Here is a 24231-nt window from a genome sequence, read left to right as displayed (position 1 = left end):
AAGTCTTGATTGCCACTTGTTGTCAATAACACACTGGAATGTGTGCATAGAAAATAGTCACGTGTTGTAGTCCCTTTATTTCTCTCTTCCCGTTTCAGCGCATAATTTATGGTCAGTAGGTGATCAGTTACGTTGAAATCCTTTTTGTTCATCCACAATAATTTCGAACAGTTTAGAATTCATATGCCAAGATGAGAAACAGAATCGTTAGGAATTCGTAACGCTCGTTATTTATGAGGACAACAGAAGAGACCACCGGTCAACCAAGCCTAGATGATAATTTTCACACGCCTTCCCCTACTTCAGCTGAAGGCATCCGTGATTATGGGTAGAGTGCGTGTGCCCCTTTTGATTTATACCCTGGCATTACACCTGAGGAAAAGCACGTAAAACCTCAGTCAGGGTAGCCGAATGGTCAGACCACTCGTTATGCTGATTTGGCAGGACAGCCTCGGCTGGCCTGCTGAACATCAGTCCCCCTCGGTTGCCCTCTGTCAGCCCTCGATCGGCACAATATTGTCAGCACAGAAATATGTGTATCATAGAACACAAACTTGTATATGAAGAAAAGTACCCCGAGCTAGCAATTATGTATAACATTTTTTATAAATTACCCCTTCCATTTAAAATTAAGGAAATTTTAGAAAAGTTTACATTCATTCAGCCAACAAAAAAGTATTTGGAGATTTCCGTCTTCTGGGTTGTTGCGCTGTGTAGTCTGGTCGATGTTAACCAACGTTTTAGAGGTCATACTGCCTCCGTCATCAGGGCGATGAAAACCTCAAATCTTACAAAAAAGTATTTCTTGATGGATAGCACAAAAAAAATTATATGAGGTTTGCATGAATAGGATTTTAGCACATTTAAAAGGATTAATGATGAAAAGCTATTGTGCATGCAGTTTCCGATTACAAATTAGCCACTTCACAAGTGACTGGGAGGCACTAATGTTAGAGACAATCAAGAAAATACCCAAAACTAGTGTGCAGTAAATTTTTAGAATTGGAACAACTCCTTGGATGGCCTCAAGAGATAATTCTTGGATTTATGTATCACCTATAACAGATTAATTAACTGTTTTGTATCTAGATCAGAAGCCTAGTTAAATAGATATTAAGAACAGTGGAACAATTGTTTTCCAGTAGACTGTACCAGATTTGGTGGTATGATAATTATTAAGTCCAACACAATCCATTACGCAAATTCCACTCAAAAGGGCATCACAGAGCCCACTAAATTTGCAAGTTATGCCATGGGTGATAAATAAAAAGAAATTAGTTTACATGAGTTGCAATTGGAATCACCGATTAAGAATTACTTATCCGCAACAGCGAACTAGAATTAGCAAGCAGCAAGGTTAAGAATGTGAAAAAAATTATAGAACAAGAATAGAAAATGATGCAGTCTGCAAGAACAGATTAGTTATCAGTACTAGGGTTTGTATGAACAGCAGTGCCCAGGTTACTTTTCACTGTTTGTATTGATGTTGTTGCCAGTGTTGAACTGTTTGCTAAAATTTGAAAAACGGTTCAGTGATGATGACAATTCTGTATCCATTATTTTTAAACCCAGAATTATGATTCACCAACATATGTCTGGCAATAGTCTGCATAGACGATGTATAACTCTCAGCCTATACACTGATGTAGAAAGTAAAACGAGATCAAAAGATGATATGATGGAGATGACTCCATTGAATTTTGTAACCCTTAGGTCAACAAGGTCTAGCAGTAGGAAGAAGGTAATAATCACACACAAAGATAATATAAAATAAGATGGAAATTTTATTAGATAACCTCCTTAGTGACGAAGATAGATGTAGTATATATCATTGGATGTTCTATTTAGAGGCCCTTATATACCCACTGAGTTTTAGTAGTGTGGAATAATTTTACACTTTTCTGTATGCAATTATGTTACCACTTTATATCACAATTGGAACTTAGCTGTTTCTGTACCTCAAGGATTCCAGAGTCTTGACACACCAACCCAAGTCTGTATTACCATTTTAAGCCTGTTAATATATACTGTTAAGTAATTTGCAGAATGTATCCAAAAAGAGTGCAGCTTTTCCCCATTGACTCATATGAATCTGTCACAAAGAATCAAGTTCCACAGCGCTGTTGGAATAACAGTGTTCACTTTTCACTCTTTCTGAATTTTGAGGTTTGTCCTTAGCCCAGCTCTGTCGTTCTCCTGAAGCAAACACACCATAGATTATTGCACCCACAAGGTAGATGGCACTTGATATGTAGAACACAGTCTGCCACTCTGATGCTTCCTGTAAAAAACACAAATATTTCAATATCATTCAGAACTGGAAATGAGAAAGCAGTGATGGATCATGTCTCCCTGTGCTGCAATGTTTTGAGTAATAGTGTGCTTTACAGTTAGTTCTTCCAATGTTACAACAGTTCCTGTATCTGTGAAAATCTGATAATTTGTACAACCAGACACCTGCCTGATAACAAAGTGTTTTAAGCAGAAGATTTCAAAATGGAGTTACAGGGTTATGCTGAGGACATACCTTTAAAAGAAGTCACTTGGAAGGCAAGGTTGATGGGAAAATTAAATGATGATGCCTTATCATAATATACAATATCCTAGGAGTTGAGGTCATGGAAGTAAAAATTATTTAGTTTGCGAAGAAGTGAACTGTATTACAATATACGTTTCTAATAATATGAAGCATGAGTGATATAAGAGGTATTCTCCTAATTATTGCTTGAGTTTTACAAGAAAATAATTTCCATACTTATAAGCAACAGTAATTCATGTCATGTTATAATTTCAAGATTGTAGACACCTCCCATGTATTATTAAATGACTTGATGCATACTGCAGTTTCATTTGTCACCTACATGAACTTATTCTTCTTCTTCCTTGGTTCTACAACCCAGTTGTGGTTCTTCAGCGCCTACTTTTCAGAGGTTTCCTAGTCTTTGAATCATGCATTTGTGAGTAGTTAGTGGCAGTTTATACTCAATCCTGATTTGACTGCCAGAGCCATCTAGTAGTGAATCAGGAGAGATTTTGGTGAGGAATGGCTGCTGAATTTCGCTTATGAAACATCTTGTTTCATGCTTGTAAGGTTCTTTTACATCGTAAATCTACGATATGGGACTGCTGGCTTTACTTCCTCCCTGAAGGAAGTTGTGCTATGGATTTTTATTACCCTTAAAAATCCAACGACCTCGGTGCAGTGGCAAGCATGCTAACCACTAGTTCACTGAGGCGACACTTACATGAACTACAAGAAAACATTTTGTTAGTGCTGCTTTCTTGTCTCCTTGACTAAAATTAGCATGCTTCAGATGCAGTATGCAGCTGATAGCTCTAATCCTAACCTTCAGATTATTCTAATATCAACACAGGTATATTATGGTTTCTTCCAGTTCTGGTCCACCATTTAAATGTGAATGATATCAGTTTAAGGCATAAACCCACCTTATGTTGAACAATATAACCTGTGATGGTTGGGCTGATGATGCCAGGCAATGTGGCCACAGTATTGGACAGCCCCATCAGCACACTGGCATGTTGTGGGGCTATGTCAAGATGGTTTACACTGAAATAATAATTCTTATAAGTCACTCAAGTTGTTTATGCCTATTTGTGGAATGAAATTTAAAAATAAAATGTACATGTGAAACATACAGAGTTGCTTCATCCAGTGGGCATAGTTGGCATGTGACCAGACCCCATGATTTTAGGGATCCCTACTGTGTGACCATTGGTACTGTGCTCAGACGTATCCAAATAATTAACAAGTATCTCAGGAATAAATGTACAGAATTTTAGTCTCTGTTGTAGAAGTTTCCAATAATTATGCAAGATGTCACTAGCATTCAGAGATCCAAATAATTGTCTTATATCTTTATTATTAATAAAACTATATTGTTTGGAGATGATAAGCTATAACAGACTCATTTTTGATTTTGTGAAAATCACAGCCAGAAAGAAACTTCATTCCAATTTTCTACACTTAAATTATTGTTTATAATTTGTTTACAGAATGTCAAGTCTTCAATTGTTGATTCAGCTTGAAAGGTCATTTCACATATCTGGGGAGCTCACACATAAGATATGCACAAAGTATAATTATGTGTTGGTATATTAGGCATTACATACATCTATTTTGCATGTATAAAACAATTACTGTGTTTTGAAAAATAAATTTAAACCAAGATAATTTTTAGATTACATTTTTAATTTTCCTCCTTGCATTTGTTAAGATAAACACATTTTTTATTGGTACCAAGCTGTTCTTTGCATCATTACTTTTGTCTTCAGTTGATACAGAACAGTGCCATACCAATAGCATCGTAGTATGACATTGTATAACTAAGACACTGCCCTCAAATTTGCTGATGCCCTTTTATGTATAAAAAAGCTTTCACATATAATAATTCTTATTCCCTTCTCCACAGAAAAGTGTAGTGTTTTGTGGTTCCATGTCAGCCTTGTTCACCTGTCAAAGTGTTAATTCATTGAATCAAAATTATGCTTTGCTAATTTTCTTGCTGCTGACTCATAAACATGTCTTGTAGACACTTCTAATGCTGATGTAATAAGTCCCATATCATATTTATCCATTTTGTGGATCATTCCAAGTACATTGGACGTTACATCTTTCCATGACTTGAGAGTTTTTATGATGTTTCATAACAATCTAGTCTCTTATAGTGAACAGTTGTTTGCACTAAACTGAATCAGTGTTCTCAAGGCTCTCAGCTACTTAATTGCTCAGGTTTGTGCTGACAGAGAACTCACTTAACTTGGAATTTTGAATACCTATTCAATTATTTTTCATAGGTAGTTTTATTTGCTCAAGAATACTCTTAGAAGTTCAAAATAAAGTAATGTCAGAGCCAATATAGTAAACCAGAGATTGGGAAGTCGTGCTATGAGAATTCAAATTCATTCTTTTCTCAAATTCATAGGATAATATACCTGATTTATATTCCTTTTGTCATTTTTCAAAAGAAACACATAGTTTTTAGCAATTTACCTGAATCCAGACCAAGCAAAGGCTCCCAGTCCTACAGCAATGGTGAGACAGGTGACAACCCCTGCAGGGGTAAGCAGGAATGCTGCTAGAAGCATGAACACCATCTGACTGATAAACGCTCCACAGTTGAACAGCTTCCTCACCTGTTGTTGCATAGTTTATACTTCAGACTCCAATTGGTCTTCATATTACTTTGCTTCACAAGTAAAAGGATGGTGAATAATAGCATTTGTGGTCAGTAGTAGACAAATTCTGTAACTAAATTTACATCAAAAGATGGAAATTTTGCTGAGACTGTAATCCTTTGTGCTTTGTAAGGGAACCATAATATAATGATGACAATTATGGCTTTTTGCTGTATTATATTAGAAGTTTTATTGAGCCAATGACAGATTGGACAGGGAAATGCCATATATTTGTACCTTTAAAAAAATACGCAAAGATAATTAATTCTGTTGTTTCTCAGTGGCCCTGTTAGTCAGTGAAACACTGGGTACATTTTCAATAGAAATTTTCAGTACTGGTTTAGCTGTTTTTATTACAGTAAAATTAGGGAGGACCTCCTACAATTTTATCCTTTTACAAATGTTACAAGTTGAAGTTTAGCATCATTAGAATCCCTTGAGAGAGATAGCTTTCAACAGCATCTTATGACAAAGGTTTAACAGCACATCACCAATGAGTGACAAGATATATGGTGAGCAAGTATACCTCAGGCAGAAGCACACACATTGCAGCTTTCATCCACTGAAGTACCCATAGTCTGAATTTAGCCATCACCGAGGCTTGTTTGATTGTTCCCATGAGAAATTGCATGGCACTTGTCAATATATTTCTGACATTCTCTCTTCTTTGTTTATTACACCAGACACAAGTGAATGACCATTTTCAGCAATAAATAGTGTTAAAATAAATTTAAGACAATGATAATAGTAGATGGATTAAATGAACAGCATGCGCGTGCACACACATACACCCTACTGAATCAATCACTCAGAGAAATGAACATTTTAGTTAAAGTAAAAATTAAATATATTTACAAACAAGACATATAGGTTTTTATTTAACAGATAGACTTCATTATATTGCACTGATTTTTTTTAACCACATCTGATTAAATAATTCTAGTTAGATGCCCCACTAGGTGTAATTTAATTAAAAGGAGCACAATTACAGTTTTTAAGATTTTTTATATCTGCTCTTTAGTCTACATAAATGAACTCAATAGATTTTCATTGAGAGTCTGAGTAATGTTGGCTGACACATTCCAGTTCTGGTTAAAATCAAATAATAATAGGCATTTTACATATTGGTAAATCTCTGCATACTGTGTATATGGATGACTTTTGTCCTGCTCCCAAGGTCACTGATCCCAGGTTCAAGATCATTAGGTACGGCACTAATTAATTTTACATAATCCAGTTTTGTTGGGGCAGAACCAATGAAGATGGGACTAGGACCTGTGACCTCAGATATATGACCAGTTATCTTGCACTTAGGACCAATGACTTTGAACCTAGGACTGATGATGTTGGACTCTGGACCACTGGCCAGTATGTTATCAGATAAAAGGATTCTCATTAGCAATCTTTTGTGGGTGACTTAGATTATATTATATTTGACAAAAATATTAATTAGCTAGACACAAGTTCATGAGCATTTATGTTTCTGTGCATGGAAATGTCAATTAAATCATATGAGGGGATCTTGGAGTGAATCCCCAACCAGATCGGTGTCACACACCTCACTCATCGTAACATTTCAACAGACAATATCTGCCTCCAATAACAACATGTGCTCCTGAGAAGAGAATATTATCAAATTGAAAATCAAGACACAGCAACAAAGAAAATGCACCAGAATTGTTACCTGTGTTAAATGGGAAATATGTATTTAACCTGTTCCCAGATTAATTTTTTTCTGAAAACATGATCTGATCCAAAAAATTACATTCTTTTATTTCACATTTGGAATATACCCACAAAAATGAAAGTGCTGTATGTGTTTTGATGAAAATTATTTAATCGTATTGTGCTAACTCTTGTTTATGTAATTATAATGATTATTATCCAAAGTCATATCAGGTCACTTTTTATTGTAGGATCACTTTCCGCTGTTTGTAAGAATTATCTTCTGCAAAATCACAGCACACAAATGACACTGCAGCTAGCATGGGAACGTCTGACACATGCTACAGAAACATGAAAGTCCTATTCATGTGCAGTCTGCATAAAAATATGTAAATTCACGTGGCTTATGAAAGCACAGGAGTTTGTAATTTACTGACACATAGAGTCTGATATGCACATTTTCTTCACAAATAAGATTAACAAATTAATTGGATGGAAGAAAAAAAATGTTGTCTGAAGTTAAATTGGGTTAATATTTTTTTGTAAAAATTATCAACTTAAGAAATCTTAGGTTAATCAAGAAAGTGGTTAAAGAAAAGAAATTATTTGTAGTGTTTAAATAAGTGTTTGTTAGTATAAAGCAACTGAAGGTATTTCACCTATCATACTGAAAGATATCGATTACATAGCATATAATAATATGATCAGGGCTTCTCAAGAACATTTACTGGTATTGGAAACCATGGGGAAAACAAGCCTGCAAACATTACAAGTCTTTGTTGGGACAGATTCTGAAGGATTAATCCTTGTATTAATACATTGAAGGGAATACTGTAACATTTATAAATAACTAATTGTTTTGTATTTCATCTGAAGGAACCCAACATGTAGTTGCAAATAACATAAGAATACATTAATTCAGTGTGGTAGAGGTGAAGTGTAGATATTTGACCTTTTATTATGCTCACATGTCAGTTATGTATTAAGACTAATTTTGGTTAAGTGATTATATGCCAGTGGATTAATTACAAGAGTGTCCATGAAAGTAAATTTGGCAGCTATGTTTTTAATTATTAAGTTTCACTCCATTACCACAAATGGATAAAACAAATCATTACCTTTCTATAATCTATAAACTGATAATTGTAATACATGGTAATTATTTTGATTTCACTACTGGATCATTTTTGGATAACAGATAGCTTTCTATCTTTAAGCTAGTCTCAGAAAAGTCACATACCTGAGTGATGGTGAGAATTCCCTTAGAGTGTAACCAGTCTGCCAGATGACCTGCAAATTGCAGCACTATCGCCATTACCAAGTATGGCAATGCAGACATGACACCAGTCTTCTCCAGCTCAAATTTCAGAGTATCTGCACATAAAATGCATTTTAAAACAAGAACACTCTATTCCTCATGCCTGACATTTTAGAATTAATTTCTGCTTATATATCTGTTTTCCAAGACTTTACTACTTAATTCAAATTAATCTCTGACTTTAAATGTTTTTGAAAATAAGAAACTCTCAGTTGTAATATTCATAATTGGCTGAAAGCCACTGCTAAGATTTCAGTGAAAGCAATTAAGGATCACTACAGTAATTAAAATCTTTAGCAGAAAAATTAATTATGTCTGGTAGAAAAAAGTAAATCCTTTTGAGAAAACTGAAAAATATCAGAGGAAAACTTGTGGAGGTTACTTTTCTTTAACACTTACTGGTGATGTGTCATGGCAAGCCCACTGTCCAAACAGTTGTTTATTGCAGTAGCATATCTCTAAACCTTTAATCTCCATGTTTAGTGAGCACCCTTACAGTACTGGATTTTAAATTCTCTATTTCTGTACAATAAAGGTTCAATATTCTGATTTAAATTGGGGTGTCAGCCAAGTATAATAATTTAATAAATTATATTTTTCTTCAGAAATAGTAATAATATTCTTCAATGTACACTTCCAATTCCTGAATATTGAGAAAATATTTTAAAATGTTATGCCTTTGCCAAGTTGATATTCTCCAACTGAATTATTAACTCTTACAATCTGTCATCATACCAGACTTCACATACCTTCCTACAATGGCTCATCTATTTAAGGTATGGCAGTGACAATGTAAAATATGAGAATCCTTAATTTATCTATTACAACTATTTCTCTAATTTGTAAATGTATCAAAACATAGGTCTTTATCTACTGATAGTCAGTATGGACAAATTAATGGAGAAGAATGATTTCTTCTGGGTTATTGCGCCTTTTAGTCTGGTAGATTGCCACCATTTCAGAGGTCACACTGCCTCCGCCATCACTGCCCTGATAACAGAGGCAGTATGATCTCTGAAATATGGGTGGATATCTACCAGACTACACGGTGCAACAACCCAGAAGACAGCAATCTTCAGACTCATTGCTGTTAAAACCTCAAATCCTACATAAATTAAAGGAGATCTATTACCTTTCATGAAGGTTGGCAATTGAGTAAGAAGTGTATAGAAGCCCCAGTTCTCACTGAAGTGTGCCATCACAATGGACCACACAGGAGGTGATGTCAGGAACTTGCCCCATGGGTGCACTACATCCTGAAAACATAAAAACCATGATTCACCAGAACAGTGGCTTCAAAATTCATGACTAGTGCCTTTGCCAAGGTTGCAAAGCAGTATCAGAAGAATTCCTTTCTTTAGTACTAATAAATGAGCCTTAAAAATTGTCCTGTCAGTAGCAAATTTAGAATCATTCTATATTAAGGTTTGTAGTAATATTATAACACTATACTTGTATTTTGAAGTATTTCCTGATAATACAAAATTAGTCTTCTATTAAATTACTAGCATAGTATGACCCATTAGAGTTTATGGGAATGAAACTTTCTTGTGTGAAATAGTAGTACAATTTATTACAGCATTATCTCTGAAAATTCAATTGAAAGTACAAAATTTATCAAATTCTTTAAAAAAAGTAAATTAAATGTGAAAATATCTTCATGAATGAAGTTAGATTCCTGCCAAATGCACCAACACAAAACCAACTGCCTGATTACAGACTCTGCCAGACTCCCACCATAGGCACCACCATAACCTCATTCACATTACTTGTTACCAGAGCTGCCAACATCAGAACTTAATTTTAATTTTTTCTGCATTGCACACAGATAGTGTACTTGCATCTGATACAAAATCAAATTGCACTGTCTGGGCTACCACTAAAATATTTAGAATTTCTTTAGTTGGGTCTACATTCAATTTGAAGTCATTAGTTTCCTTCCATATATCAAAAATTCTAATTATTTCCTTCTTTTATACAAAAAACATATACTAATTAGTGATTTTAATAGACATGGGATGCCTGAAATGTGTTACTCTAAACTGTGTTAGAGAATGGAAGATAAAAGAACAATATTTATCATTTCGTGCCTAGTTCACAAAGAACTGCAACTACTGAATTTTTAATATGACCAATGAATGTCTGAAATAAAAGATAAAGTAGGCATGTAAGTGTTACAAAGCAAAATGTTAATAATGTTTAGCCATGTACCTTAACAGCATGCATAACAAATTACCTTAGATAAAATGTTACCCATTGAATCTTGAATATATTTTAATTCTTGAGGAGAGATTTTGGGGTCCTCTTCAGGTCCACTCTTCACAACAATGCACCAGATGGAAAACCAAATCAGACCAACCACTCCTGTAAAGAAATGTTTCACAAACACCACGTGATGTTTAAAGAGTCAATTCTCATCCCACAAATAAGAAATAAGAAAAAGTATATGAAATACAAGTCATCCACAAATAACCATAGTCACACCAAAATATATTTGAAATTTGACAATTAATTCAAGAATTCAGACAACTGTCATTCATGCTGTGATTACAGATAGTTAATTGTGAAGCAATGAGTGATAGTGTTTTTGTTCAACCATAGTAATTAACAGTTTTTAGATGGTGCTGAAATTTGATGTTTTCCTATTAACTAGCTCTTGTTTGTTTTCTATAAAAATTTACTATATGCCAATTACAATGCATGCTATTATAGTATCATTACATACTTTATGAATGAAACTTACATAATGTAGAATCACAGGTATAGGTAATTATTCTTACCAAACACGTAGAAGACAGAAGGCCACCCAAAATGTTCTGCTAAGTATCCTGAGACTGGTAGGGACACCACTGTGCCTATGTAACTTCCAGAGAATGCCAGTGTAGCCAGTCGACTGCGTTCTAGTGGTGGTGCCCATCTTGCCCATACTGCATGGATACAAGGATATGTAACACCCTAGAAGACAAAAATATGCAAAGGCAATTTTCAAGTACAATTACCCTAAAAAACATTTCTTGAGATAGCCTATTGTATGGAACCTTTGTGTTAGTATCTAGCCACTTAAATTATAATTTAAGTGCTGGAATTTATAGAAACACTTACAGCATTATAATACAGTCCTAGAATTTGGAAATACTTAACGAACTCCATGGAGCAGAGCCCTTCTTGAGAAGCTAGTTTAACTAGTCAAGGAATTCCCCACTTTTGATGGAAGATTCAATATAATATTAAGAAGTGCCCACCACTGATCCTAATCCTGAGCCAGATCAATCCAGTGTCCACACCCTTCCCAACAATCATAATACTACCGTGCTATCTGCATCTAAGCCTCATAAGCAGTATCTTCACATTAAGTTTTAGACTAATATTTTGAATGAATTTGCTGTCTCCCTGTTGCATGTTAGTTGTTGCACACGTCTCTTCCTCCACTGCCTGATGATTCTAAAAATATGTAATAAGTATAAATTATTAAGCTCTACATTATGTAATTTTCTCTGTCCTGTGGCTATTTATTCTTTGTCTATAGCACTCTTATCTCAAATATCATTAATCTGTGCTATTTGATTGGAGAGGGAAACCCAGTTCCCCAAATTTAACATATTCTTATCTTCATCTTGAACATAATTCAATTCTTTGCTGTCACTCTTATGTAATTGAATGTTTCTGCATTCTTATGCTTTTATTAAATCGTTAAAATAAACCAACACAACATATGTTCATGCTCTGTATTGCCGTGTCCTATACTGGTTACATGAATCATCAGTTGAAAGTTACCAGAATCTTAATGACTTTACTTTCAGTCTCCATTTAATAACTGGATGCTATTTGAAATCCTGCAATTACTTGCAATTTCTATGCTAGTAACTGGCTTCAGTTTAATTCCAATCTACTAATTTATAACAGACATTAAATTCCACACTTAATTGTTTTATCTGTAATTTTGTTGAGCCTGTACTCCTCACAATATATTTTTAGGGTGATTAAATTGAGGTATATGAGGTGGATGGGGAATGCAGCATGCATGGAGGAGGGCGGGGGTGTTTACAGGGTTTTGGTTGGGTAGCCTGAAGGGAGGAGACTGCTGAGAAGACCTAAGCATACGTGGGAGGATAACATTAAGATGGACATCACGGAGATGGGAATCGATGGAGCGAACTGAATGCAGCTAGCTCAGGTTAGAGTCTGGGTGGTGGGCTTTTGTGAGCATGGTGATGACCTTGGGGTTCCATAAATAAAATGAGGTGTTCTTTGATAAGCTGAGTATACAATCGACTTTTTGAAGAATATGTAATTTTGTTAGCAGTTAGTGTGGCTCACCTCAAAGAGTCCTTCCACTATTCTGATAGTCAACAGCAGATAGACACTGACATTAGTGAGAGAAGGTGTCAGCAAAGTGAGGAATGCTGTAACAGCTATTCCTATACCATACACCCTACTACCTCCAACCCGAGCAGCCAGCCATCCACCTGGAATTTGTGTTATAATGTAGCCATAGAAGAATGAACTGAGGAGCAGACCCTTCATTTTGGAATCCCAGTCAAAATCCCTGGTCTGCAAATCAAATAGAAATTTAACATTTGAAAATGTAGAGATATTCTTACAAAATAAAACAAAAAAGTTTATATTATTTATTTATACCATGAAATGCTTGTAGAAGAATAATCCAAAAACACGCAGAGTTGTAAGCATTAAACACTGGTAGTTGTATCAAATAAAAAATAAGCATATGCATTGTTTCAGTAGAGTTTATTCTGTGAAAAATCCAGGTGAAGAATGGATAAACCCTTTCTGTTTACTTTGATGATGTCTGCCCTGTGTATACCATACATGGTGTAATGAATGCCTGAAGTTATCTAAAGTGACCAACAGGAATGTAGATGGGTGGCACAGAGAGAGAGAGAGAGAGAGAGAGGAAAATACAAATTGCAATTTTGCCATGCTTTAGCACACTCATTAGCAGCATGCTACTGTGCTCTGGCAAAATCATGGAAAGGCATGCCGGGATCCATTTCATGCTTGAAGTAACGATGTTATGTGCCAAGTACTGGAGCAAGAACATAGCAAGTGCAGGAACTTCCAAAACTTAACTGCCGTTATTTGTGTCAGTCAGTATACATCTACAATCGTTTTGTCACTAGGTGACCAGACAATAGTATTCGTAATGTGATCAACTTGATATTTACGGATACATGACCAGTAAAAGTATACAAAAGTGTTATCATAGCCTTTCATTTAAAAAAAATTAATTTAATGATAAGTAAGAATAATTATGACCTTACTTGATCGATGGCAAAATCCTGACTGATAATGGCGATCCAAATTGGAGAAATTTCTAAACTAGGCTGGCTGCTGGGATTTGTTAGGCTTGCCATTATGGGCCGCTTCTTTGTATTTCCTGTATCTGCTATTACTCTCACCTTCCAAATTCCTGGCTTTATCTTAACTTGTCCTATGACCCTACTCATAGGTATGCTGGGCCAGTTTTGATCATCACTAGCTATCACTATTAGTATTGAACACACTGGTTTAATTTTGATATCCCTGATCACAGCAAGCTTAGCAGAATTTGAACCACTTATTTAACTGGTTAACTGACAGGGAAAGGGTTTTATCAGCCATAAATCAGACCCCGTACATTGGACAGATTGGGTTATGGCGAACCTAACAGAACTTGTCATAACTTGTGCCACTTACTCATTTGGTTCACTGACACTGTGAGAATGAAAGCATCCATGAAGACATTCTTTATTTTAAATCAGGAGAATGTAGACAAAAATAAATGTATTTTACATAGTTCCTAACTTATACATGATGTCTTTTAGCAGGCTGAAATACCATGTGTTTTACATCAATAAAAATAATTTGACTAAACCTGTTGTTACAAAGATATGTAAATTGATGTGATAAATATAAATATGCTGACTCACGATAATGGTGGTGCCATTGTTCATTGTTATGTTCCTGTTAGCTGTCATCGAAACAATGGCAACACTGAAGTTAACACGAAGAGCATACACATTGAAGAAGCCAAGAAAGGCAAGCAATGCAACCACATATCGCCTCCTGTGCCAGAACTGCCATGCTGGGCCCAGACCATCGCCATCGCTATCACCATCACCACTGTAATGGAACAGAAATCTATATGGGATTTGAGGTTTTCGCAGCGATGAGACAGAAGATTTCTGTCTTCTGGGTTGTTGTGACATGTAGTCTGGTAGATGTCCACCAGAAATCTGTTTGCACACTGCTAATTGCTTTGAAGCGAGGCTGTGATACAGTATAATAACTGGCTATGAAGTAGATTGCTTGTGTTCAATTAATTTAAAGATTTGGGAAGCTATTCGTATATCATCATCACATCCAAAACAGCTTGAGTATTGACCCAGCCTAACAGCCAATGGACACAGTGACTGTTTTGTCAGGAGTACAGACAACCACAGTGAAGATAACCATGGACATTACTATATAAAACACCCTCTTAACTATGTCCTGCATTATTTAAACAAGTCTATCCACTCGTACACACTCTGTTGAGATAATGCATTGACCCCATATCGAGCATAAATAAATGTGTGTGAATCTCAGCCCCATTAACATTTTCTGCCCACAAAAGAACTATGTCCCTCTGTTCTTCATTGCTGCAGAATGAAAGCGGTGCAGCCATTTTCCCCGCTTCACTGCAGCTTATTCACCACAGATGATAACCCTTCACTACGTCCGATTTTGCATTGGACAGCGTATATTGGCTTATCATCCCGTAGGGTCAATGCTGCGAAGTGCCATAATGCTGTCTTATACCTTATGCAGACATGAATAATACTGTAGTAATTCTTGAATCACCTTCAGAGATGATGGAACATTATATCCTTGAAATTTATCCTCTGTAACTGAAGCATTTTCAGACCTGTGTTCACTGGACTTTACTAACTCATACTGATGTCCTGGAATCCCCTCCCCCCACTATAATGTATAGCATATAATTCATAAACATTCTGTATATAAAATCTCTGTATCCCACTATCTGACAATCTGTACACATTTATGTCATGAATGTTTGTATAATCAGAGAAGAATTTGAAGGGTTTCATGGGCAAGACATAAATGGGTTTCAGAAGGACTCTGCCAATTTCCCTTTCTCTGATGTCCATCTTCAGTACCGCAGGTCACCATCCTAGCAATAATTAATTCTGTAATACCTACATACAATGCATGAAATGACTTACACAGTAGTATATTTCAACCCTATAACCATTTTATGTTTGTGGATAAAGGTTCTATATTTAACTCTCAATACATCAGTCACCATCACCCTAAAATATTTTGCCATAAATTGAGCTTTAACAGTGGAAACGCATCGGAAAATATCTGGTTTCAATCCCAGCTTCCATGGCCTTAATCAGTCCCTTCACCAAAATAACAAGGAAGTAGTCTAAATAGGTCAGGAGAACTTTGTCTTATATTCTGTCTTGATTTATCATTTAAAATAATCTTATAATTATTCTCTACACTTGTACTCACAAAGTACTCATTTTAAATTTCATCTGCATTATTGGCTGTCATAACTGAGGGTTTTTTTCACAGTCCCTCCAGGTCTATGCCAGGATGGTATCTTCAGAATTCTTTTCTATTCACCATTCTTGTGCATCTTTATTCAATATGTTATAACCAGGGCTGTTCACAAATAGGGTGAATAAATAACTTAAAAAGCAATTTACAGCTGTTATTAAAGTGATTGACTTACTTAACTATCTTGGATTAATCCCTGACAGGAGTAAGAATTTTTCTGTTTGCCCTTACAACCACAAACTTTCGGGAGCAATGAAATGTTGGGCTATTTCAATGAAGCTGATCATTCAGCAATATCCACCTACAAAATCCAGAATTCACCTTCATGTATATAGGAAGTGACAGGTTTGTTTCTCAAGGCTTAATCCTTGAAGTTCTCAGGTGTGGTTCGACAGCAACTTGATTCTCTTCACTGTCATGTTCCTGATTTCATGAACTTTTATAAAGCGCTGACAACTACGTGTTTCACCTGATTTATCATTTACTTAATTACTATATTTCCCATTATCTTTGTACTGTATCTGTAATTGGCCTTCTGGCTGTTGATACAGCACACCAACAATAAATAATTTAATTTAATTAGTTTTTATCTGGCTGTGAGAATAAACCAGTTATTTTCATAAGTGTCACTAGAGGTTAACCTAGGTAATAATGATGGATTATGTTATGTTTTCATATAGATATCAACTAACTAACTGGCTTATGGAACCCAAAGGTTCATAACCGAATTAATCTAAGCCCTCCACCGGACCCTGTCCTGGGCCAACAAAATCCAGTTTCCTTCAACTCCTATCTCCCATAGATCCCGCCTGACATTATCCTCCCATCGACGTCTAGGTCTCTCCAGCGGTCTCTTCCCTTCAGGCTTCCCAACCAATACCTGGTGCACACCTCTTGTCCCATCCTTGCAAGCCACATGACCCTCCCATCTCATTCTTCTCAACTTAATCACCCTGACAATACTGGGGGAGGAGTACAGATTTTTAAGCTCATCATTATGCAGTTTTCTCCACGCCCCATCGTCTCTCAGGTCAGAATTAAAATAAGACATTCCCACAAATATAGTTAGGTCTTTCAAAATGAGGGCCTTAAAATTAACATAATAATACTTATGTATCGGAAATATTATGTACTGAATTTTATCAGACTGTGTCAAATTCCATTTATCACTCAAAATTCGTTAATGCTAATGAATATTACACATAATGTAATTCATTCCGAACACATGGCGTGTATCACACATCATCAAAGTAGGCTTGTGTCAAATATGTACCAGTATATAAAAGCTCATTTATTTTAACATAAAGTAAAGGTAAACATAGTAATAATTGTGGGCTGTAATGTAACCATTCATGAAGTGTTATCACAGCATGTTAAAGGAATTTCAAAGTAGACCTGAAGAAGTAAAGTGGCTCTGAAAGTTTAATAAAATTAAGACAAAATAAAAAATTGATTCCTGACACTTGAAATAATAAATACATTAGAAATTACTTTAGCGTGTTCTTAAAGATATTTTCTATAAAGGTGTATATATGAAAGACATACCCAGTTGCAAGATGTTCTTCCCCACGCCGTGTTTTTACTGGCGGTGTCATGTGTTGAGAAGGTAGTGAACTGACAGACATACCTGTAATGAACGAAACCTGTTGGAAGAATTTGTATATGTTAGGATATCATCATATGATCAGGAATGGCCACTTAAATACAGATAGGATGGTGTTGGCACGACCAAAGTCATATGAAATGCTTTCCATAATATTTCTTCTTACTTATTATTATTATTTACTGCACCTGGGTTTGCACCCGGTGGCAGTGGTCCGTACACTACACAATTACAACAAAACACAATAAAAAGAAGTACACTCCATAGAACACCCTACACACATAACTAGAATATCCATCCTTACAAAAAAATCCACACCTTACGCGGACACACATACACACAATACAAAAACACGCATACTTTAGAGTAACCTCAAATATAAAATCAGACCTCAGTACATGATACTTGTTATTTATCACTTATTACGAGTCCTTTGTAGAAAGTGCACAAAATGAATTCGTAGTGCATTTTAATGTCATGTTACTACATAGATTTATGAGCCGGGATAGCTCAGTCAGTATAGTGACTAGCTACGGGCTGGACGGCCGGGATTCGATACCCGACGGGGGGCGAAGGATTTTTCCTCTAGCCTCTGCGTCCAGACAGGCTCTGGGGCCCACCCAGCCTCCTCTACAATGGGTACCGGGGTCCTTTCCCGGGGGTAAAGCCGGCCGGGGGCGTGATGCTGAGGTCAAGGAAGAGAGGAGCTATACCTCCACTCACCCCAAGCGCCTACATGGCGTATAGTGGGACACACTTTACTTTACTTTATTACTATACAGATACAAATCTTACTGGAGATCTACACTAAAAGAATAGTTGTAATTTTGTTTTGATCCACATCAGGCCGCTATAACCCATGGAGCAGAGTCTTTGAGAAGCTAGCAAAGAATTTCTCAGCATTTTATAATTCGCACAGGTTCATTATCATATTTACAAAAGCTTACAAACGGTGCCTATCATGAGCCAAATAAATCCAATATACAGCTCCCCACCTTTTTTCCTTAAGATACATTTAATATGTTCCAATCTGTGCCTAGGTCTTTTGAGAGGTATTTTCAGTTTTTTCAACCAAATTTTTATATGCAGTCTCATCTCCCCGTGCATTTCACATTTCCTGCCAACCTCATCCACTTTGATTCTATCATCCGTTGATTGGTACGCAAATTAAGAAAATCAAAAGATAATATTTACATAAATAAGTTTCCCTGAACGCATTTGGTCAGTGGTACATTTAATGTGTTAAATTAGAATTAGTGGTACGCCAGTGAAAAAGGTGGGAACCCCTGGTTTAGAGTATTGGTTATGTTATCACGCAAAAATTAATATAATTAACATATACCAGAAGCTGAAGTATCCCAGTCATTTGTAATTCTCTTTGATTTTTGCACCTTCCTAATGGCATATTCTACAATAAAGTTGAAAAGCAACTCTTTCTTCCAGACATTTATGAATATGAAATTTATTATACAAATAATTACCTATGTATAATTTGAACATTATTTAATTCGAAGTTGAATTGGTATCCTGAATTCAGTGAGAATTTTACACAACACTTTCTGCTAAATGAATCATAGGCCATTTTTATCCTGTATGCAGCTGATGTATTTTCATTACAATGTAACAAATGCAAAATATCTGATCAGTATATCTGTTGTCGTTCGCTAGGGCCATCTAGCAGAGAATCAGGAAATGTCCGCTGAATTTTGCTTACGAAAGGTTCTTTTAGATGCCGTAAATCTACGACATGGGACCGCCGGCTTTATTTCCCCTCCGAAGGAAGTTGTGCTACGGGTTTTTATCACCCTTAAAAATCCATTGACCTCGGCCGGGTTTGAACCCACGAACCTTGGGTCCAGTGGCAAGCTAACAATAAGTCCACCGAGGGCGACTTGTATGCAACGTATTAAGCAAATAACCTCTGAACTGATAAGTGCTTTTGATACATTCTAGAGGTTTGCAACAATGACTGTTTTATTAGATTAGATTATAATTCAAAGGGAAATAAATTTAAAATTTTATACATTTCATTTTTAAGTAATCTTGAGTTGCTTTAAATGAAAATATTTGCAACTTGAGAAATTGCATTAACGTTTTTTTTCGTCTGTGGCCTGTGCTTAATTTGTGAAACAGAAAAACGAAACTTTCCTGTGTTTGTTTCTTCGAGAGGAACATTATTCTTTTTACAGTACACATCTTTCTATGATACTCCACTGTACATATCATTCTTACTACACGTTGCTGTGTAAGTTTTTTGGTCTCTTATCTATCGATAATTAATTTTCAAAATTAACAAAAGTCGATAATTATCCCGGGATCATCTCTCCAAGACGAATGTCTTTTTTTCAATTTATCTTTCTTTTCTATGCTATGTGAACATCCCTGAGCTTGATATTCGAAAGAGATAAAAATAATAATGTCCTGCTGTCTCTAAAGAAATATATATATATATATATCGAAATTTTAAAATAGCTATATTTTTCCCCAGGCTGGCTGTACAACAGAATTTTTTCAATTGTATACGATGCTCCATTCAAAACTTTTAAGCACCCCTGTCTAAAAAACAAAATAGAATAAGTCAGTAATTTTCCGGGATTTTCTCTTCAACAGAAACATCTTTTATATTTACCACTTTTTCTATGATTTGGCATCTGGCAGAAACGCTCCGTCGTATAAGTTTTTCGAGACACTATTCAAAAACTTTCGAAAAATAACTCTTTTGTATTTACAATTTTTAAACGATGTGTCGTATATATTTCTGAATACCCCTGTTCCCAATTTCCGAAATTGAAAATGGTCTATAAATTTCCCACTGTTTTCTCTCCAAAAGGAGTTTTTATTTGCTTTTTCTCTGCGACGGGTGGAACGGACGGATGGGCGTTTGGCTGTGAGTATGTTTAGGGGAGCGGTGGCAAATTTTTAAAAGGCGAATAGTAGGGAACGCTCTGGGTGTATGATGCAAAACTGCTATAAAATATTTTGGTATGGAACTATTACGCGGAATATTCTGTAAAACGCCCTACTTGATGAATAAGGCCATATGAAATCGAGAAGAATTTAATGAAATGTTAACTACACAATCACCAATTTTTGTAATTTCTATTTTATAGGTTAATATCCATTAAGTAAAATTTTCCTAATATTTTAAATATTATTGTGAATAAATCCCTAGATATTAATATAACTGTCTTCTCGGTTTTAGCGCCGTGTATTCCGTCAGAAGTTTCCTCCATCATCAGGGCGATAGACCACTCACGCGTTCAACGCTCTGATGATGATGACAGTAACGACCTCTGAAATTTTGGTGAGGACCTCAGATCCCACCTTAGATGCTATTTAAAGAAGTAGGAGTGTTTAGGATGTTGCAGGCCATTTTATTATTACAACTATGTAAATATCGTTATTATTTAAGTCATAAATTCAAAATTTGGTGTCCACCAGTGGTTTATTTCGGCTAATAAAGTGGTGCGAAGTGTGTACATATATCTCCAATAGTTTTGGAGTTGTGACCTTCGTACCAGCCTTTATTGTTAATGTGAAAAGCGTTGCGGGGTTTTTATTGGAGAGTTGGAACTTATACCAGTTATAAAATATGTAATCTATTAGGGACAAATGGATTGCCAAGAAACTGGAATATGAATTTATGCACCAGCATCATGCTAATACCGGGTCTGCAATTTATGAGGCTGCGGTCGTGCTTGGATTGCGTGGTCGGCCGGCGCTCTGTTGATGTGGGCGGAAGTTGTGCGCGTTCTTCCGGTGGGTGACTGGCGAATCAGTTTCAGTACCGCTAGTAACAGCGAACTACGAATATTTCTCGTCACTAATACATGTTATTATATTAATTGTTCTTACCTTAAATCACAAAAGATGTTCAAAGTGACTTCCTTGTGCTTCCAGGCAAGCTTTACATCTCGTTAACATGTTTCGAAATACTCGACGAAGCTCTTCTGGGGAAATTGCCGAAATCAATTGTCGCATATTTTCTTTAAGTGCTTCTGCAGTGTGCGGATAAATTGTGATCGTTATATAAATTTAATACTTAGACCATTTTTCAAAGAAATTGCCGATGAAGAAAAGACTTAACGGTTTCTTCATGCAAGACAGTGCTACAGCTCACACAGCTGATCGGTCGATGTTATCATTAAGAGGTGTTTGGTGAACAAGTTATCGATCAGTGGCCCCCGCGTTCCCTAGACTTAAACCCGTGCGATTTTTACCTGTGGGGCATGCTGAAGAACAAAGTTTATGTAAACAATCCGCCTCATAAATTGTAGACCCGGTACTTTTGAGTGCGTTTTGGAGAATGTAAGCAGTTGTTTTTGTGCGAGCGCGTGTTTATGAAATACATCAAAAATTTATGTTATTGGTTGCTTAAAATTTTATGTTTCACAGATGCTCAAATTGTCGAGAACAGAGACAACCGAAAACTGCTGTTGAAAAGTTATTTCAGGCTAAGAACTTTGTTGTGGAAGACAGTATAATTTACAAGCAATGGGTTTATCATAAGCTTCATATCTGAAGATGTTGAAAGAAAACATTCTTATAGACGTTGAAATTGTTACTTTGAAGAATTATTTAGCTTTATGTCAAGATATCATACAAGAGTTCCACTGTTAAACTGACCAGGCTGCTTTCCACCCTTCAGTAATCGTAAAAGAAGAGTGTTTTTGTGTGTCATTATTAACTGTCTTGAGCATACAGCAACTATGGTCCAGTATTTCATAAGTGGCATTAAACATCACTTGGAAAAGTCGTTCATCGACCATATGGAAAGATTCTACTAAAAGTACGATGCTCCCACCTGAGTCGCGGACGCCCTTTTATCAAAATGGCGGGAAGCCTCCGGAGTACTGTCTGCTAACCGGCAAGTATTTCAAGAATGGCCCATTGCTGCTCTCGAATCGCCATCAGAAATTTCAAGCTAGCCTGAAAGTCCGACTTCACATCCTACTGAAACATTACAAGATTAAATCTTTTAGAAGGGTTCGTCACCAGGTAATTCGACAGAGTCATTCATTATTCGTCCAGAATAACTTTCCCCTAACTTCTTCTTCTCAAGCTCTACAGTACAATGTTCCTGTTTCACCCACCTTATAAGTCTGTAAACCATGTGGATGAAGGTAAGAAAAACGCTCCGTGTGCTTTGTTACTGGATCGCCATGTACAACCAAAATTAAAATTTCGCTGAGGAAAGGAAGACAAAATACGGGAGCGAAATAAAAATCTACCGAAATTGTAAACCGTTCTGCTTGCAGCAAAGAACCACAGAACGTTAGGAAGGAAGACACGCCTCCCCAAGTCAAAAGACTGTTTTCCGATGTCTGCCCCATTAATTATGTAACATGTGGGCCTATGTACTGTGCCGCATAGTTTTCGGAACAGGTTTCAGGAGAAGACTGGTTCACGTGTTTTGTCTAATAGATGTCTCTGTAGCTCACTAGTGTGCTTCATACTTCATCTGGTTCAACGATTCTGTTTTTAATATGTTATCTCTTGTCTCATAATACTCCCATATTGTAGGGTTAAGATGGACAATCACATATTGTAAAGAAATTAATGTTTGATGCCATATGGTAAATAAGAAGTAATATTTTTTGAGAATGTTACCATTTCAACTGTCCTCACATTTCAGCAGTCAGTTATGTTTTATGTCTTATAAATAACAATCTGCATTTACTGTGTTTCTTCAAGGCTGTATTATTATCATTATTTTTTGGACTTTTTTTATTGTCTGAGGAAGTCCTGTACTTGATATTGGCCGACAAGACGTTTCGAGAATTAGATCTACTCCCGTCTTCAGGTTGGTTGACTGTCATACTGACAGATATGTTATATTATTATTATTATTATTAGTGGTGGCAGCGCCGCTGTTGTCTCCACTGGTTTAGTTACTAAAATATTAGCATATCATTAAACAGATTTGCATGTATCAATCGGTAATTTTTTTCTAATTTGGTGAAGCGACACGTTTTGATAACATAAACAACCACCTTTGGCATTAGAGACGAATATAATGAAATCATCGTTAATTTATTTCTGTCTGGAATGTGATTAATTTAAAATCCGAATCACTCTGAATTACTCCAGTTTTACCAATACAAAGTATTACATGTATTTCTCTGCTTTGCATTGTTATCTCTGATTTGTAAATAATTGTGCACGACGATTTGAAACTCTCGCGGCGACTACACATGGTTACGCGAAGCGACCGCATCGTCTAACCAAATGACGCGGCTGATTACCCGAGAAGATTTTATTTGTAATAGTTTCTTATTCTTATACGTAGGCTATTTAAATATCCCGATGGTTAACGTTGCAGTTTAACGTTTACCGTTTAGTGAATGATATACCCAGAAAATAAAACAAGAAATTGATATTTGATTCCAACATGTTGTAGTTTTCTAGGCAATAACGTAAGGTCTTCTGTGTGTGCTCAGAATTACAGAGTACACAGTGGAAAAGTGAACTTTTTTACCTTTCCTTCACTCATTTCTACCCTTTTTAGTTTAGAGGAATGTGAGAAATATCCGTGATACGTATTGCGAAAATTCAACGTTTCCTTCACCTGCATTAAATGAACATTACTTTTAAAACCTTCTAACTGTAACACTTGTAAAACAATATTTTGCCACCTGGCTTAGGCTAAGTCTCTGTAAATGCAAAATACAAACTAATAATCACATACCACATTCTACTTAACCGTAGTGGAGTCACCATATAGAAACCCAAGATTTAAGAGCTCACCTACTTTCTTCCGTCCAGCCACTTCCTTACACTAACGTGTGTATGTTTAATGCTCACCGCTTGATCGAGTTTCCATTGAGTTCACAGCGCACACAACAGTGCGCAGTTCGTCATATGTAGGCTACTGGATATCACT

The 24231-nt window shown here is 36.0% G+C and overlaps 2 protein-coding genes across 7 annotated transcripts in view; one reads left to right on the top strand and one right to left on the bottom strand.

Annotated features, from left to right (window-relative positions):
* LOC110832228 (putative tRNA (uracil-O(2)-)-methyltransferase) overlaps positions 1–24231 on the top strand; it is a 101456-nt gene that overhangs the window by 4735 nt on the left and 72490 nt on the right. The window lies entirely within an intron of this gene.
* Positions 1762–24126, bottom strand: MFS9 (major facilitator superfamily transporter 9). Of its 5 annotated transcripts, none has more exons than XM_087346346.1 (11): positions 24037–24126; positions 17291–17372; positions 14107–14299; positions 12497–12730; positions 10960–11134; positions 10416–10543; positions 9312–9435; positions 8102–8235; positions 5012–5154; positions 3448–3568; positions 1762–2281 (listed from the first exon to the last, which is right to left on the bottom strand). In XM_087346346.1, the coding sequence occupies exons 2-11, from the start codon at positions 17368–17370 to the stop codon at positions 2096–2098; spliced, it is 1518 nt and encodes a 505-aa protein (XP_087202472.1). In that variant the 5' UTR covers positions 17371–17372; positions 24037–24126; the 3' UTR covers positions 1762–2095. The 5 variants fall into 5 exon arrangements, with proteins under 5 accessions (XP_087202472.1, XP_021937276.2, XP_087202471.1 ...); XM_022081584.2 differs by having other exon boundaries at positions 24096–24126; XM_087346345.1 differs by having other exon boundaries at positions 17291–17388; positions 24096–24124.

Source organism: Zootermopsis nevadensis, unplaced genomic scaffold (assembly GCF_977971745.1).
Source record: "Zootermopsis nevadensis isolate Lab colony 2312 unplaced genomic scaffold, Znev_1.0 Znev_ptg000010l, whole genome shotgun sequence".
NCBI lineage: Eukaryota > Metazoa > Arthropoda > Insecta > Blattodea > Termopsidae > Zootermopsis > Zootermopsis nevadensis.
Note: the sequence above shows the minus strand (reverse complement) of the source record. Positions and strands in the feature narration are given on the sequence as shown.